This window comes from Podarcis raffonei, chromosome 6 (genome assembly GCF_027172205.1).
Source record: "Podarcis raffonei isolate rPodRaf1 chromosome 6, rPodRaf1.pri, whole genome shotgun sequence".
Lineage (NCBI taxonomy): Eukaryota > Metazoa > Chordata > Lepidosauria > Squamata > Lacertidae > Podarcis > Podarcis raffonei.
Window position 1 is genome coordinate 60,775,025 of NC_070607.1, and position 15,618 is coordinate 60,790,642.

General features: G+C 42.0%; 1 protein-coding gene across 3 annotated transcripts in view; it reads left to right on the forward strand.

Moving 5' to 3' along the window:
• LOC128416145 (membrane cofactor protein-like) overlaps positions 1–12,804 on the forward strand; it is a 34,331-nt gene extending 21,527 nt beyond the window's left edge. The window contains exons 10-12 of one of the 3 annotated variants that reach the window (XM_053393423.1): positions 9,184–9,210; positions 10,076–10,151; positions 12,189–12,804. In XM_053393423.1, coding sequence (XP_053249398.1) covers positions 9,184–9,210; positions 10,076–10,151; positions 12,189–12,264 — 179 coding nt within the window. In that variant the 3' untranslated portion in view covers positions 12,265–12,804. Of the gene's footprint in view, positions 1–9,183; positions 9,211–10,075; positions 10,152–12,188 lie in introns of those variants that run through there. The other 2 variants (XM_053393427.1, XM_053393430.1) reach the window with 2 other exon arrangements.
• The last annotated feature ends 2,814 nt before the right edge of the window (positions 12,805–15,618 follow it).

Consider the following 15,618-nt stretch of genomic DNA (forward strand, 5'->3'; position numbering starts at 1 on the left):
AGGTGAGGCGGGGTGTGAGGTTGGAATTCCTTTCCGTCATGCCTTGCCTTGCCTAAAAGACGGAAAATCTGGCACCTTAAATGTTGTCTGAGGGCTAAGCAAGGCTTTCTCAGGGATGGGGAGAAGTCCAACTCCTCCCACCACTCAGTGTAGGGCAGTGATGGCCAAACTTGGGCCTCCAACTCTTTTTGGGACTACAACTCCCATCAATCCTAGCTAACTGGACCAGGGGTCAGGGATGATGGGAATTGTAGTCCCAAAACAGCTGGCGGGTCAAATTTGGCGGCTGCTAGCATTATCTATCAGATGAGCTGCCGGCCTCTTGTGTTCTTTTAGAGAGCATAAGTGCAAGAAAGCCACTTTCTGTGTATGGACTGAGAGGCCAGTTACTTCAAAACATGTAAATTTAGGGCATCAAAATTCACTAAAAGTTAAGGGTGTCCTTTTCTTGTTGCCTTCAAAACTTCCTAAAAGAGTAAAGTGTGCAGCACTGAGGGTAAATGTGGTTGTTGTATATACCACCTATCTTCAGATATGAGGATTATACTTTAATTCTTGAAAAGCTGAAGGCCGTAATATGGCAAAATATACATTTGTTAGGGCCAACCAAAAGGTCACCAGCAAGGTTTCAAATGAGCTAGGATATTTGTTGGGGATTTGTCATGAATGCAACCCAGGATTGGAGGAAGAAAACATGGACTTCATATGAATCTGCAAAATTATACATTAGTTTCATCTACTCAAGATCCCTCAAGAATACAACACATTCAAAACAGGCTCTGCGGGGATATAGTTATAAAAAGTAGTTGCTCTAACGAGATGGCCAGTCTGCTTACACAGAGGAATGGATAGAACTGACCGGTGCTCCTTCGTTTTCCAAGGTTTTTGCCCCAAAATTGCCTGTTCCTATGATTTTTGTACTTTGGGTCTGCCTCTTGATAACATGGGATGTTGGATCACCTTCCAGCCTTACTCTGGTGCATTTAAGCAAATGGGTACAACTGTCCTTAAAAATTGTATTCTTCCAAGGAAAGCTGTTCTGCAATGTCATCTTTCTGGGAATGCTCTCTAACTTACTCTGCTATTTTAAGTCCCGTTTATTTAAGATAGCCACCATTAATTGGACCTGTTCCCTCCTCACATCCTTTGCACAGAGCTCACATTTATTCAAAATTTATACAGTTATTCAGACAGTTTTGAACTGGTTATATCACAAATAATAATATTGTGTGATAGTTCCATCCATATGTTCCTTCCTTCCATTTTTGGGCATAGATATTTTGGGCAGCTGTGGTAGCATACATAAATAGTTTTTTTTTCTGTTCAGTAGGTACTTCTCCACCAATTATACCTTAAAGAAAAGCTGCTGTTTTGTTTTTGTTTTTTGCAAAGTGTGATTAAAAAAATGATAATCAAGGATAGAGATGCAGTTTTGTTCTTCATCACTTCTGGGTTTCTAACACAGCTCAAAGAAGAGTAATGTAACCATCATGGATGTCCTATGAAGCATACTATTCTCAAACAAAATGTCATTATTATTATTTTTTATCTTTTCCGCGCTAATGGTGGAAGGCTAGATCTCCCTTTGTCTTGGATGTGACACACTGAGATTTGCCTTTGTGTGCAGAAATTGAAAGTTGCTTCGTTGAGGATTTTGGATTACAACAGGAAAATAAAGAGAAGAAACTTAAAAATATTTCACACAGAAGCACAATGGACTAACCCACTTGCTAAACTAATTCAGATACTGGGGGTGATGAGCCTCCATTACCTTTTTTTTATATACTTTACATTTGCTGTTTATTCTGCAAATCTCCCCTGAAAGACTGATGTTTGAAATGCAAACGGGATTGAAAGAATATCTTGTTATTGCCATTGTTACGGTTTAACTACAAAATTGACGGTGTGAAATTTTGACTTTGATTCTGACAACAATCCTCAATGGAATGATAAAAAGAATTCTTGATGGGAGTTATGGGGTTTCTCTGATGCATCAGCTTGTTAGCAGCTGGAACGAGATCACAGAAGGGAATTTCGGATATCTGACCGGTGTTGTCTTGGATGTGATGCGCTGAGATTTGCTGTTGTGTGAAGAAACCGAAAGTGAGTAGCTGAGGACTTTGGATTACAACAGGAAAATAAAGAATTCACACAGAACTACAATAGACTAATCCACTTGTTAAACTAATTCGGAGGCTGTTAAAAAAAAAAAGAAGGATCAACATTGGAAATGTTTTATTTGGACTATTTGGACTAATTAAGAAATGCAGTATGAGATTAGATCATCACCCCCTGAACTTCAGAGCATGGGAAGCCACCCAAAAGATATAATTTGGCATTGAATATTTGGGGTTTTTTATTGTATTATAATTTGGAATGTTTTCATGTGGTTTTTATTGGATTGTTAAAATGGAAAATTTAATAATTATTATTTTTTTAAAATAGAATTACATGTAATGGTAGGCAGCTGTTTCCTATGCACTCTTTTATCTTATAGTTTCCCCCCTTATGTTTTGTACTGCCTTGGCTAAATCTCTCCAAAGTAAATCTTTTTATATATGTATGTAAATTTTATATATTTTACACCAAATATGATTAAAACAAAACAACCTGGACATTTTGCAGTAAAGAATGTGATAGGAAATTATCTTTGATACCGTGTTGTATAGCCTCTCCCCAAACAAATCAGGATGAATGCTCAAACAAGGCCGGAAATGGCTTTGGTGTCCGATTCTTTTCCTTGTAAAGTATGAAGGCTGCATGTGCTAATGCTTGTTCTGATTTTCCTGTTAGGAAGGCGATGTCCTACAATAAGTTTAGAGAATGGCAGAATCGTAAAATCAAAAGACTTGCAGCTAGGTGATGAAATAATTCTAGGCTGTAAGAATGGGTGAGTTGTAGGTCACCTTTTGTACCTACTTGTCTTTGTTTATAAAGGTAAAGGACCCCTGACAGTTAAGTCCAGTTGCAGATGACTCTGGGGTTGCGGCGCTCATCTTGCTTTACAGGCTGAGCGAGCTGGTGTTTGTCCACAGACAGTTTTTCTGGGTCATGTGGCTAGCATGACTAAGCCGCTTCTGGTGCAACGGAACACCGAAACCAGAGCAGCGCATGGAAACACCATTTACCTTCCTGCTAGAGTGGTACCTATTTATCTACTTGCACCTTTTGGCGTGCTTTCAAACTGTTAGGTTGGCAGGAGCTAGGACCGAGCAACGGTAGCTCACCCCATTGCGGGGATTCGAACCGCCAAACTTCTGATCAGCAAGCCCAAGAGGCTCAGTGGTTTAGACCAAAGCGCCACCCTTGGCTTTGTTTAGAACTGAAATAAAAAATGGAAGAGTGACTGTGGTCCAGCCCGTGAACACATACAGTATAACAGTTGTGTAAAGTTTGTATGTGATCCTGCATACACTCTGGTGGGGAGTAGCAGTAGTAAATGTGGGGCTGACAATGCCTGGCAACCTCCTGCTCCAGAATGTGTTAAGGGTAAGTATCTTACTACACTTAAATGGATTCCTTGGGAGGAAGCACAAGGTATAAATTCATAAATAAATGTCAGAACTATTGTGTTGCAGAATCCTTATTTCTTTGCTCTCTTTTCTGCCAGCTACCACACCAACTGCCCCCACCATCAAACCCGGAAACACAACTCTTACCACAGGTGAGTTAGAAAATGTGACTTTAATATCTCAGATTTAAGTCCGGATTATCTTACTCCATGTATGCTAATAGGATATATAAGATTTCATAATTAAACCTCTAGGTGGCAGCATGGATGGGGTTCTGTTGTTTTCCTGACTTCTTGGGTCACAGCCACTTACCAAGAAGGGGGAGGAGTGAGGAGAGGGGATTACTGCATCTGGTGGACCTCACTCCTCCTCCTCCAGTAGCAACCCATGATATTGGTTAGTGATTTCGCCCTTTCACCACCTGCTCCACCTGCCCAGGCCAGTGACTCACTCATTGTTCCTGGTGGGGCCGTCTGCCATATTGTTTTTCTCCTTCATCCCCACCCCCTGCCATATTGACCCACAAAAGAAAGCCTGCAGTTTTGAAGTGCAGTCTTCCTTCTTTTGGTGGTGGCAGCAATGTGGGCATGGCAGTGATTTCTTCTTTGGGCCACTTGCTGGCTTTGCTCACTCCACCAGCCTACTCAGAGTTTTCTCTCCTTCATTCTGTCCCGTCTCCTGCATCCACACTGCTAGTGGCGGCAGCAGTAATGGTCATCCTTGACTGCCCACGTGCACTCAGTCACCAGCTGGATGATGGACAAATCCAATATAGTATTAGAGAGAAAATACAGATAAAATCAGATGTTGAAATAAAGTTGGACTATCAAAAAATTCAAAATATAAATAACAACAGCAATTTATTTTTCATTTAAAAAACTATTTTAACTTCCTAAAGCTGAGTCCAAAGACAGTGTCCTGAGACCATGTGGCACCTTATATGGACTTTCCTGGTTCTTAATTTTGAGAGAAGGAGTGAGGGCAGTTGTAGTCAGCACTTCAAAATCTCTTTACACAGGTGGTCCAAAACCACCAACTACTGAAGACGGAGGAGAGGGCGCCGTAGACCCCGGACCAGGTAAACAATTGCTTTTCACTGTTATTGGTGGATGCATTTCAAGAAGTGGGGGGGGGGGGAGCAAGAAGAATATCATGAGGATACTTGGGTACATGGTAGTGCTGTAGTAGTTTTGAAACACTGGAATTATACACCATAAGAGCAACATGTAACAGAATGTTGTGGTGTGTGGCCTTCCTTCTGAACTGTGCCTATTCAGAATTTAGCAAGCTATTTCCCCCAGTCAGTGCATTCCATTTCCTTTGCCCGATCCCACATTCTGTTTTTGTTTTCAAACTGTCACGCTGTTCAGCTATTCAGCAAGGCCAAAATTGTCTATTTATTGAAATTTCAAACACTCATAACTCAAAAATAAGATGAGATTTTAAAAAAGATTTAAACTTAGTTTTGATCATTCAATAAGTATACAAAATATGAAGCAAATTGGATGACATGAGGTAAAAAAGTTGGATCACTTGATATGAAATGACCCTTAAAATATAATTGTGATAGAGGGTCTGGTCTTTATTCTCTTTTCTTTTTCTTCTTCTTCTTCTTCTTAATTTTCTTCATTTGCTTATTCTTACTACTTTCCTATTTGTGGGGCTTTTTGCTGTTTTAGATGCTAGAGAGTCCTTTAGCTCTGCCTGGCTTTCTGTGAATTGTGTAACTTATGGAATGCTACTCTTTGTACTAAGACATGTCTTTTACTGTATAAGAAATTCAAGCAAGCTTTCCAGTTTTCTTTGCTTTCTTTTAAAATTTTCTAAACTGCTTTTCATAAATTCCAGTGCAATGTTTTATGAACTGGTGGGGCTGGTGCTGTGATTTTTTTATTATTATCTCTATTTCAATAGCTCTCTCGCTCTCGCTCTCTCTCTCTCTCAGAGACAGTTATATTAGTGTTAATTGTTTTTACATGACTTTTTTTAGCTGCTACTATTTTATCTGTAAGCTGCCTAGACTCCCTGTCTGGGGGGAAACGCATGACATAAATAAATATAAAAATAACAACCCCCTCTTTTTTTATAGGACCAGGTTCACAGACAACGCTTCCTCCAGACGATATAGGTACAGTTGAAAAGTGGTAGTGACAGCAAATTTATAAGCTTGTTTTTAGATTTGGTATTGCACTTCTAATGAATATGGCAGCTTTTAAAAAACAGGAAATGGTTTTGAGCTGAGAATGGGAAGTTGCCTTCCACCCAAACAGTTGGTAGCTTGCTAAGTATTGTCAACTCAGACTGGTAGCAAGTCTCCAGGTTTTCAGACAGCGGACATCCTGGGCGCTACCTGGAGATGCTGGGCAGTGAACCTGGGACCTTCCATATATAAATATTCATTCTTATGTATTTATCTGTCTTGTGAGTACCCTTCCTCTGCATTGGGGAGGACTCATTAATCTGATCTGCCCCCCTGAGACTTAATGGAATTTGATGGATTCCTCTGGGGCATTTTGTAGTAGGCAGCCAACAGTCCTCCTAAGACCTTAATCTCACATTGGAATAGGAAGATGCAGTGGGTTTTTGACATGAGTGCCCCTGTGTGCCTTCTCTGGCACTGTTGAGCCCACTTTGCTCCCTGGTTTTCTGCAGTACTTGCAGCACTGAAGCAGGCTGGAGTGCAAGAGATGTAAGGCTCCATATGAAGTTAACCAGACACATGTTGGAGTGTATGGCAGTGAAAGCTACAAAGGCTTTTTTTGCTGTTTCCATGGCATCCTTTAATAATTGTTCAGAGCTTTTCGGAGTGTTGTAGGAATAACTGTCATATATTGCCGTTGGAGAACGGCTGAGACAAATTTGCAAAGCATTTTGAGAAGAAAGCCATCTGTATTTTTGCTGCCTTGAATGCTACTATTACTGAAGTACCAAATGAGGTGATCAGTGCCCAGTCTTAACCCAGTTTTATGGGACCAGTTTTATTTTTGTGGCCTTAGGACATGGAGCAGATACTTGTAGCTGTCCAACTCACAACCTGATTTATCAACCCTTGCTCATTATGGTTTATTTGAGCTAACTGAGGGGTACAATAGAGTATGTTCAGGGCCTGGTGAATCCATCTCTGCATAAGCTGGTAATGCAACCCCATTAAGAAAATCCTGGACCTGGTATCACATCTCAGTCATTCCTGGATTCAGCTTCAGGTAGTTTGCCCTCATCCAACCCATCACCGCCTCCAGACAATGAGTACTCCTTTTGGCATTATCATTATCATTAGAAGAAAAACCCTTTGGTTGCTAGCAAGCACCTTTCACTAGTTTTGGCTAGTGCCCCAACTATGCTCTTACATGGACAGGATCTTACCTCTGTGGATCGCACATTGGCAACCTCACATCTGGAGTGCTGTCATATGCTTCATGTGGGCTTGCCCTTGGGATTGCTCTGGAAGTGGTAACTAGTGCGGAACACAACAGCAAGAGCACTGAGTGAAGTAGCCTGTTGTGCAAACGTTATACCTGTGTGAGCAGCTCCTTGGATGGCAAGTGGCAAGGGTTTGTAGACACAATCTCTTCGGAGTGTTCCAAACAATGCTATGGAGCTCCCTGGTACTGTGGGGACTTGTGGACTAGGAAACAGGACCGCAAATAACTAGAGATAAACTTCACTCCAAGTCCTCCTGAACACAGGTAACCACACATAATTGTGCCTACTTTCTGCAAGTACTGCAAACTCAAGCCACCAACCAACAGAACTCTTCAGGTAGAGGATACTTTGTGACCAACAGTTGACAACATAAAAGATAGGAGAGTGTGGATAATGAGGTAAAGGAATTTATGTATATGCAGTTAAGCAAGAAGTAAAAAGAACTGTCTTGGAGTGCTGGTAACAGGACTACTGTATAAAAATAGAAAATGATGTAATTGAAATGATGTAACTGAAAACTTAAAAAAAGGAAAGAAATATGATTGTGTTTGATATCATCAAACTTGATATCCTCCTGGATTGGTTCCATAGGATGGGTATGGGGCACAGTTTTACAGTGGCTCCAATCCTATCTCTCAGGCCTGTTTCAAAGAGTAGCACTGGGGAAGTACCCTTCAGCCCCCTGGCACCTGTGGAGTTTTATGGGGCATGATTTTATCCCCAGTGCCTGGCACAGTGGTAGACTCGATGATGGCTAATAAACTGAGCATGAAACCTGGTAAGATGGCAAGTCTGCAGGTGAACAGATCCTGAGACTGGGAAACAGTTCAGTTGCTTGTTCTGAATGGGGTTGGACTCCCTCTAAAGAAGCAGGTATAGAGCTTGGGGTGCTATTTGTGTAACCAGGGGGCCAAATGGGTTCAGTGGCTAGGAGTGCCCTTCTCTTGACTTCAGCTGGTGTGATAGATACAGTTCTTGGGTAATTTAGTATGGTACATCAGGCAACATGCTCTGTATGGTGTTTCCTTTTTTAATATTTTTAATAAAGTTTTATTGGTTTACAAAGGTATGCGCAATGTCTCTTTAATATTGGGTTTAGAAGCTGTAGCTAGTAAAGAATGCTGCTATAAAGCTGCTGAAGGAGGTGCCCATGGACAGTACCTAACATCTGTGCTGAAAGCTGTACTGACTGCCAATATGCTGCTGAGCCAGGTTTAAAGTCTTGTTATTGGCGTGTACAGCCCTGAACAATGTGGAACCAGGAAACCCCTTACCTTGTATACTACTGCCTGGACATTTTGACCCTCAGGAGATGCACTCTCAGTACGTCCAATAAGACCAGGGACTTTAGTGTGGCAGCGCCTGCCCTTTGGATTCTGCTTCAAGTGAACATCAGGCAGGCTCCAGCTTTCTTGTCATTTAGGCACTTGCTTAAAGCTTGCCTATTCACTTGACCCTTGCTTGGGAGGTGATTCAGCTGTGTTGCTATATTAACTTAATCTACTGATTTTGAATATATTTTACAATTGTTTTATGGCTGTAAGACACTTAAAGATACATTTGTATGTGTAGACTTTCCTGACTAGATATTACTCTATTTAAGATTCTGTGTATATCTCTGACATTGTTTATTGTTTGCTGTTGATTTTATAAATGTATATTTTAATACTTACATTACTTGATATGTTTCTAACATTTCCATAAACTGCTTTGGGATGATTTGAATCACTAAAGTAAGTGATTTAGAGGAACAAATTTGGAATGTACAGTTGTACCTTATTTTATGACCGGGATCTGTTCCGGAGTCCTGGATGCTAGACAAAAAGTACGCACGACAAAGCACCACTCTGCACACACACACGGAGCATTTGCACTTCTGTGCATGCACAATTTAGTACTTCTGTGCATGCGCGAGTGGCAAACCCGGAAGTAACCCGTTCCGGTACTTCCGGGTTTGCCGCGGATGTTTGATGAAACGGACGCTCGACGAGGCAGATTACAAACGAGGTACCACTATATGTGAAATTTTTAAAAGTGGGAAACCCATTTCTTGGTTCCAGTGAAATTCAGTCTTCCGTTGTGTACTGGAGTAGATTAACTCCAGTTATTAGTTGTACTATATTTTATTCAGTGTGTGACACACACAAATGCATACATGCATAGAAAGAGAGAGAGCACGCTACGATCTGTAACAATTACGGTACATCGCTTCAAATTTTAGCTCACTTTTTATTTACTTCTTTTCTAGAATCTGACAACACCGCAATTATTGTTGGTAAGTAATTACAGAGCAAGTTACTTCAGTGTACAATCGCTGCTATTGTACTTTTCATGCCTTGTGATGTTGATTCTTTTTCAAATAAGCTTAGGATGCAAACTTTTCTCCAAGATCTGCTGTTCATTTATTTATTTGGTGAGGCCAGCTCTGCTTCCTCCACTATCTTTGCTCCTGTAATGTACATAGCTGTCTCCAAATTCAGCACAGACTTCCCCCATGCTGTGACTTTTAATGTTATTGCACCTGGGTGTTACTGGTGCTTTTAAAAAATCCTCAGGAGTAAGGGTGTCCTGAGCTCAAGCATGCCAACTCCAGGGGGCCTGGTGTTGAGGTGGCTGTGTGTGTGAGACACATCGCAGGGCTAATGGCCAGCTCCTTCAGAGTGCTTGGTCTCCTCCGCTGCACGTGCATGACACGCAATACGTGTGACATCACATGCATGCTGGGCCCCCTCAGTCTTGGGGGCAACCTGGTGACTCTGCTTCAGCTACACACACTGCTTGGGTTGGAGAGTTGCTCTTTGACTGTCATTAGGGCCACTCAGTCTGCAGAGTTGACATCTGTTAGGGGCAAGAAGAACTCTTTGCTGCAATCAGTCTCTGAGGACAACGGCACATCTGCCCCAAAAGGGGGTGACTACAGATGTACAGTGGATTGGCTGCTTGAGGTACGTATGTGTCTAGAGACTTACAGTACCCAGTAGCACATGAACTTATCCACCTGAGTGACTTTAATGTCAATAGAGCATTGCAAGGTTGTCTTGTGACTTCTATTGATACTATTGCTTTTCCTCAACAGAAAAATAATTACTTTGTCTTATTAATTAGTACTACGGTATATCATTCTCTTTTTTCCCTTCAAGGATGTATCCTGGCTGTTTTAGTTGTGCTTGCTCTAGTTGCTGTATTTTGGAAATACCGATCTTCTGTGAAAACTGGGTGAGTCAGCCCAAGAGAAGCTGTCCCTGATTCTCTGTAGCCTTCTTGGTTGCTGAGTGAGCTTCCATACGCTTCTTGACTTCTACTTTGCTCACACTTTCCGCATACATGTGCTTAGTGTTCAGAAAGGGCTTGCACATTTTTTGTTGAACAGTTGCACTAATCTGCTAGAACAGAATAAAAGCTAACTAAAGCAAAGTAATTATTCTAGAACAGCTAGTCAGTATTTTATCCCATTTCCAGCATTGGTGTTCAGATGTGACAGAAATGGTATTTCTCAGTTTACATCAGCTGTCTATGCCAATGCTGACTTCACAATGACTATTCTTTCCCTGAAAATCTTGAAATCTACTATTAAATAAAGTTATAAAACATTATTCTCTCTTTTACAAATGTGTACTTGTGGTCTTTGATTTTTGCTTTCAGGCACAGTAAGAAAATTGATTTGTTGAACAGTTCTGTCTAAAGGCAGTAATGTTTTGTTTTGGTTTTTTCCCTAGAAGAATCTAGGCCAGTGCTGTAATCTAAACCAACAATTTGCAACAATAACTTATTCTGCACATTTCTCTTGCATGGCTTTTCTTTCTATTTTTTTATCCAGAGCTGTCCATTTTTGTTGTAGCTTTGTATGCATGATTTTACTGTTTTGATATGACGCATATATTTTCCCATAGTTTGTGAACACTAATTAAGCTGTTTCCATGAATTAATTCAGTAATTATTTACTCGTTATCAATATTCAGTGCAATGATTTCTGTCACAGTTTGGTTACATGTCTTTTAACACTTTTGTGGGATTCAGATTGGATACCCAAATCATACTTATTGTTTTGTCAGAGGCAAGAGTTTTGTTTGATTCAGAGGCAATAACAACCCCAGTGGAGAGAAGGGCAGGCTCTCTAAGAGGAATCAGTTAGGAGTCACTATTTTTCTATAGTTAGGCTTTGTGTCTCCCATAGGCCTGGGTGATATATTGATCTCAGGAGTGAACCATAATGTCACCTTCACTCAGCAGTATATCGCTTGTGAGACTGCCACCGCTCTTGAGTCACTCTGCTAGCAGCGCTCGCTGAGTGAAACCACCATCCCACTCTGCCCTCATATGGTACAAAGGGAGAAACAAGCTGCATAGTTCCTCCCTCTGCATCTTTAAACTGCTCGGCTGAGGAGTGTGTGGCTGCCCTTGCCTCAGTTGAGCAGTTTGATGGAGCATCTGATCCCACCATTGGCTCACATTATCCAGTGGGGGTGAGGGCTCCGTGAAACTGCTTGGCTGCGGAGCGCAGTTGACGCTCCCCTCAGCTGAGCAGTTAAAGGATCCCCCAGCCCAGCATTGGCTCTTGCAAGCTAGCGACGTGGTGGGGGATCCTTTAACTGCTCAGCTGTGGGACACATGGTTGCCTCCCCTTGGTTGAGGGGAGGTGGAAGAGAGGCTTCTTCCATCCCGCAACTGAGCAAAGCCTGATGCTGCTGAGGAATCGGTGGTTGGGGGGTGGGAGCCCTTCTGCCCCCAACTAAAGGGAGCGGAGGCCAGCTGCATTGACCCCAGCCTGTAAGGCGCTAGGGTGAAAGGGCCTCAGCTCCTGCAGTGAGAACTGCCTCAGTTTCACCATACGTCTCGCTGGCTGGGGCAGTGCAGCTTGTTTCAGCATTGCATGTGTATAACCAAACTGATGTTTGGCTGGTGATATAGTGAGAAGCTGAAAACCTAACATCAGCCAGCCCTAGTCTCCCACTCTTATATCTGTTGTGTTTATATAATCTGTTTCACTTCTAATATCCTTCAGTTGCTAACAATCAGTGCATTACATCTTTTTCTGTAGCTTCTGGAATTGATTTTCCTGCACAAGAAGCAACAGCATTCCTACAGCTTCAGTGTGACAGTTACTTGCATTACTTTTAAAAAATGAATAACATGAAGTGGAATGCAGATGTATTTGTGTGTTGCTTTTCTCCTTCCTGACAGGAAAAATAAACAAAATGATGTAATGGCCAAAATATAGGTGTTAATTTTAAATATTTTATTTTATTTTTACAGAGAACCTGAAGCTCCTGCTGGCCCTGCTGAATTTGACGCATCAGAATTGGAACCCAAAGGTTCCCAGTTGGAGTAGCCTTCTGCAGTAAAGCTGTGCTCCAGCACCCTTCCAGCTGATTGTTATTTCCTAACAGTTCTCATTTGGAACTGTTACTCTACAACTGGAAATGAGAATTGAAGGAAGAACTATGTGGAAAGCCAAAGCAATTTGCATTAAAAACTGGCCATCCAGGCTATCCAGCTACTTGAAGCATGAAGCAGTACTGGGCCCCAACAAAACTCTCTCCATTTGCTCTTTCTTTTGCATAGAACTGGGTTCCAACTTCCCTTGAAGAATGTCTCTTAAGTGACGCAATCAAATACAGAGCCAAGCAGAACTGATTGTATATTTACCCTGGCAAGGTGCATTATTCTTCCTTCAAACCATGGAAAGATGTAATGGGTTCTGTGTAGGAAATGTGAAATATTACAATTTGTTTCCTAGAATCTTGTCCATCTCACGAAACGGAGGGAGCACGTGTAGCTGTTAAAATTTACCAACCTTTTGACTTTCTCCTGCCTTTCTAATGCAGAATTCTAAAAGCTGCCTTGATTTACTTACAGGATTTTCAAAAGTGTAAACAACAGTAATATATGCCTAATTATATGTGATTGATATATATATATGAGTCAAAGGCAAACAAAAGTTCTGCATCCTTAACCAAAAAAATCAAGAACACTTTTTCAACACCTTAATTTCAGTGGGAACAAGTTAAGTAAAATAACTCTCCCATTAAAATCAGTTAGAGTGAAAAGTGCAGTGCTTCATATGGTTTGAATTAAAGCTTGCTATATCCATGAAGGTATTTTGTTTGTTATACACTGTTTTTAGAATCTAAATTGTTCATATTTATTTATTTAAATTGATTAAATATTATAGAGAAGAAATGTTGTTTATCTTAGAATGTGTGCAAATAAATTGAAATGTTGAATAAAAGCCACTAAGTATTATCACTAGTTTTTCTACTCCCATGTGATCAAAGCAGCTGATTATACACTGCAGTTTGGGTTGATACAGCTAATGCCACATAGCTGTTTCCAATCGCTTTCTGGCTATGCATGATGCATAGAAGCATGATGCAGTGAAGATAGATGTTTGTAGGCAGGTACTTAACTTCTCCATTAGAGCACCTAGCCAGGCATTCTGTGTACTCTTTTATCTTATGCAAAGCCTCACGAGATGGTGCATTGAACAGAAGTGTGTGTTCTCAGTATCTCAAATGGGCCCAATAGCTCAAGTATTGCTGATCAATGCCAGGTGCATGAATGGCAAAACAACAGCCATCCCAGACTTGATCTGGGATGAGCATACTGACCTGGGTTGTATTACAGAGACCTGGTTGGATGAACTGGCGGGTGAGTAACCTCTCAGCTTTGGCCACTAGAATTATCTGTACAGCAGGAGGCAAGATCAGTGCGGTGAGGAGGCAGAGCTGCAGTGGTCCATCATGATTGCATCTCCCCTGACCAGGTGCCCTTTCTCCCAGTTTGTTGGGTTTGAATTTCTGTATCTGAAGATGGGTGACTGGGACAAAATAGGGATTCTGTTGCTAAAGCCCCAAGGAGGTCTTGGGGTTTGTGCTGGTCTCCTCCAAGCTTGTACTGGTGGACTTTTAACATTCATGCTGAGGCCCCCCTGTCAGATACATGAGTCTGTCCCAAATAATTTCTGGCCCTACTCATGCATCTGGGCGCACTCTGGATTTGGTTTTCTGTGAAGGATTGGATGATGGTGATCTTAGAGTGGAGGAATTTTCTATAGCTACATTGTCATGGTCAGATCACTACTTGGTGGAGTTCAGACTTGCTGAAACTGGATACATTTCAATTTGTACAGCCCAAAGATGTGGACAGAATCCTTGGAAATGTGAGAGCCACCACGTGTGTACTAGATCCTTGCTCTTTCTGGCTCATCAAAAAGTCCAATGGGCGAACTTGCTGGGTGGGTGAAGGGAATGGTCAGTGCCGCCTTACAACAAAGTTCTAACATGCCTAAGGGAGACAGTTAAAAGACCTCTATTGAAAAGGCCGTCCTTGTATTGGATAATTATTGGCCAGTTTCTAATATCACAGGTGTGGTGGCATCTTGTCTCCAGGAATTTCTGGAAGAGTTACCCAGATCTATTTCAATCAGGTTACAAGCCTGGTCATAGGAGAGAGACGGCTTTGATCGCCTTGGTGTGGATTACTTACACCAGGAAGTGGACCGTGGAGCGTGACCCTCTTCAAGATTAATATTGGGAGGGAGAGGCTGTACTGTAATTACTCTAGGGGCCAAGGCAGGGCGGTAGAGGATTGGGGTAATTTGTACATGCTTGAACTTTTGTGGGGTGTATGGGGTGTTATGGGAGTGTTGATACCTGTGGTGGGGGACATGTTGTGCACCTTCTGAGGTATTTGTCCACCTTTGGTCCCCACTCTTCATTTAGCTCTCACCTGTGGCTCCTGGAAGGTATCAGCATGTGACAACATCCACAATCTAGGAAATGGATTTAGCTGGATGGCTATACCAGGTGAGGGTAGCTGATGAGTCTCAAACCCTCAGTGTGTTAGGGATTTGTCTTGCATGCAAAGACAGGTTCTGGCAGATTGACTGGACAAGATCAGTAGTGGATCCAGTGATCAATAAGGCAGTTTCTGCACCTGCTGTAGAAGGGAAGGTAGCCCATCTGGGAGAAGGAAGTCTCTGATGCTAAACCTCCCCTGCATTGTAGAATGTCTTTAGGAAGAAAAGGCCATTTGTAACTACACATCTGGAGTGTAGTCCCTAAGATAGTTGGATGGCTCCTTTCAGCAGCTGCTGCAGCCCAATTGGTGCCCTGCCTTCCTTTGGGCCACATCAGTGAGGCTGAGAAAGGGGTCTTGCTGTCTAGGCCGTAGAAGCTTGCACCCCAGGGAGGTCACCGGTGCTGCTAACACCGCTGTTTGACTTCATCCCTGGAGGCACATGCCATTGTCTCTCAAGACAGATGGGTGCAGACAACAGCAGAACTTGTGTGTATGTGTTTGCAGAGATAGTGCTGGTGGATGGATGGTGGCAGTCAGCACTGCCCAATCCTCTTCCAAGCTAAACTAATGAAGAGTACAGGAGAACTGCAAAACCTTGGCATACCTGCTGCATTGAAACGGCAGTAATTCTTGGCCTATTTGGTATTGATACTAGATGCCCAATGTTGTGTTGTTCACTTAATTCCTATCTGTACTGTACACTTAAAGCAGTATCCTATCACCTTCATCTGCCCCAGCTACAACAAAACATGTCTCTACTGCATCATACTCTACAGTCTAGGCAGGCGCTGCAACCTTCCAACAGTTTGACTTCACCACTAAGGCAGATGGATGCCAACAAATAATACATCAAACAGTCATGGGATATGTAGTTGGTAAGGGT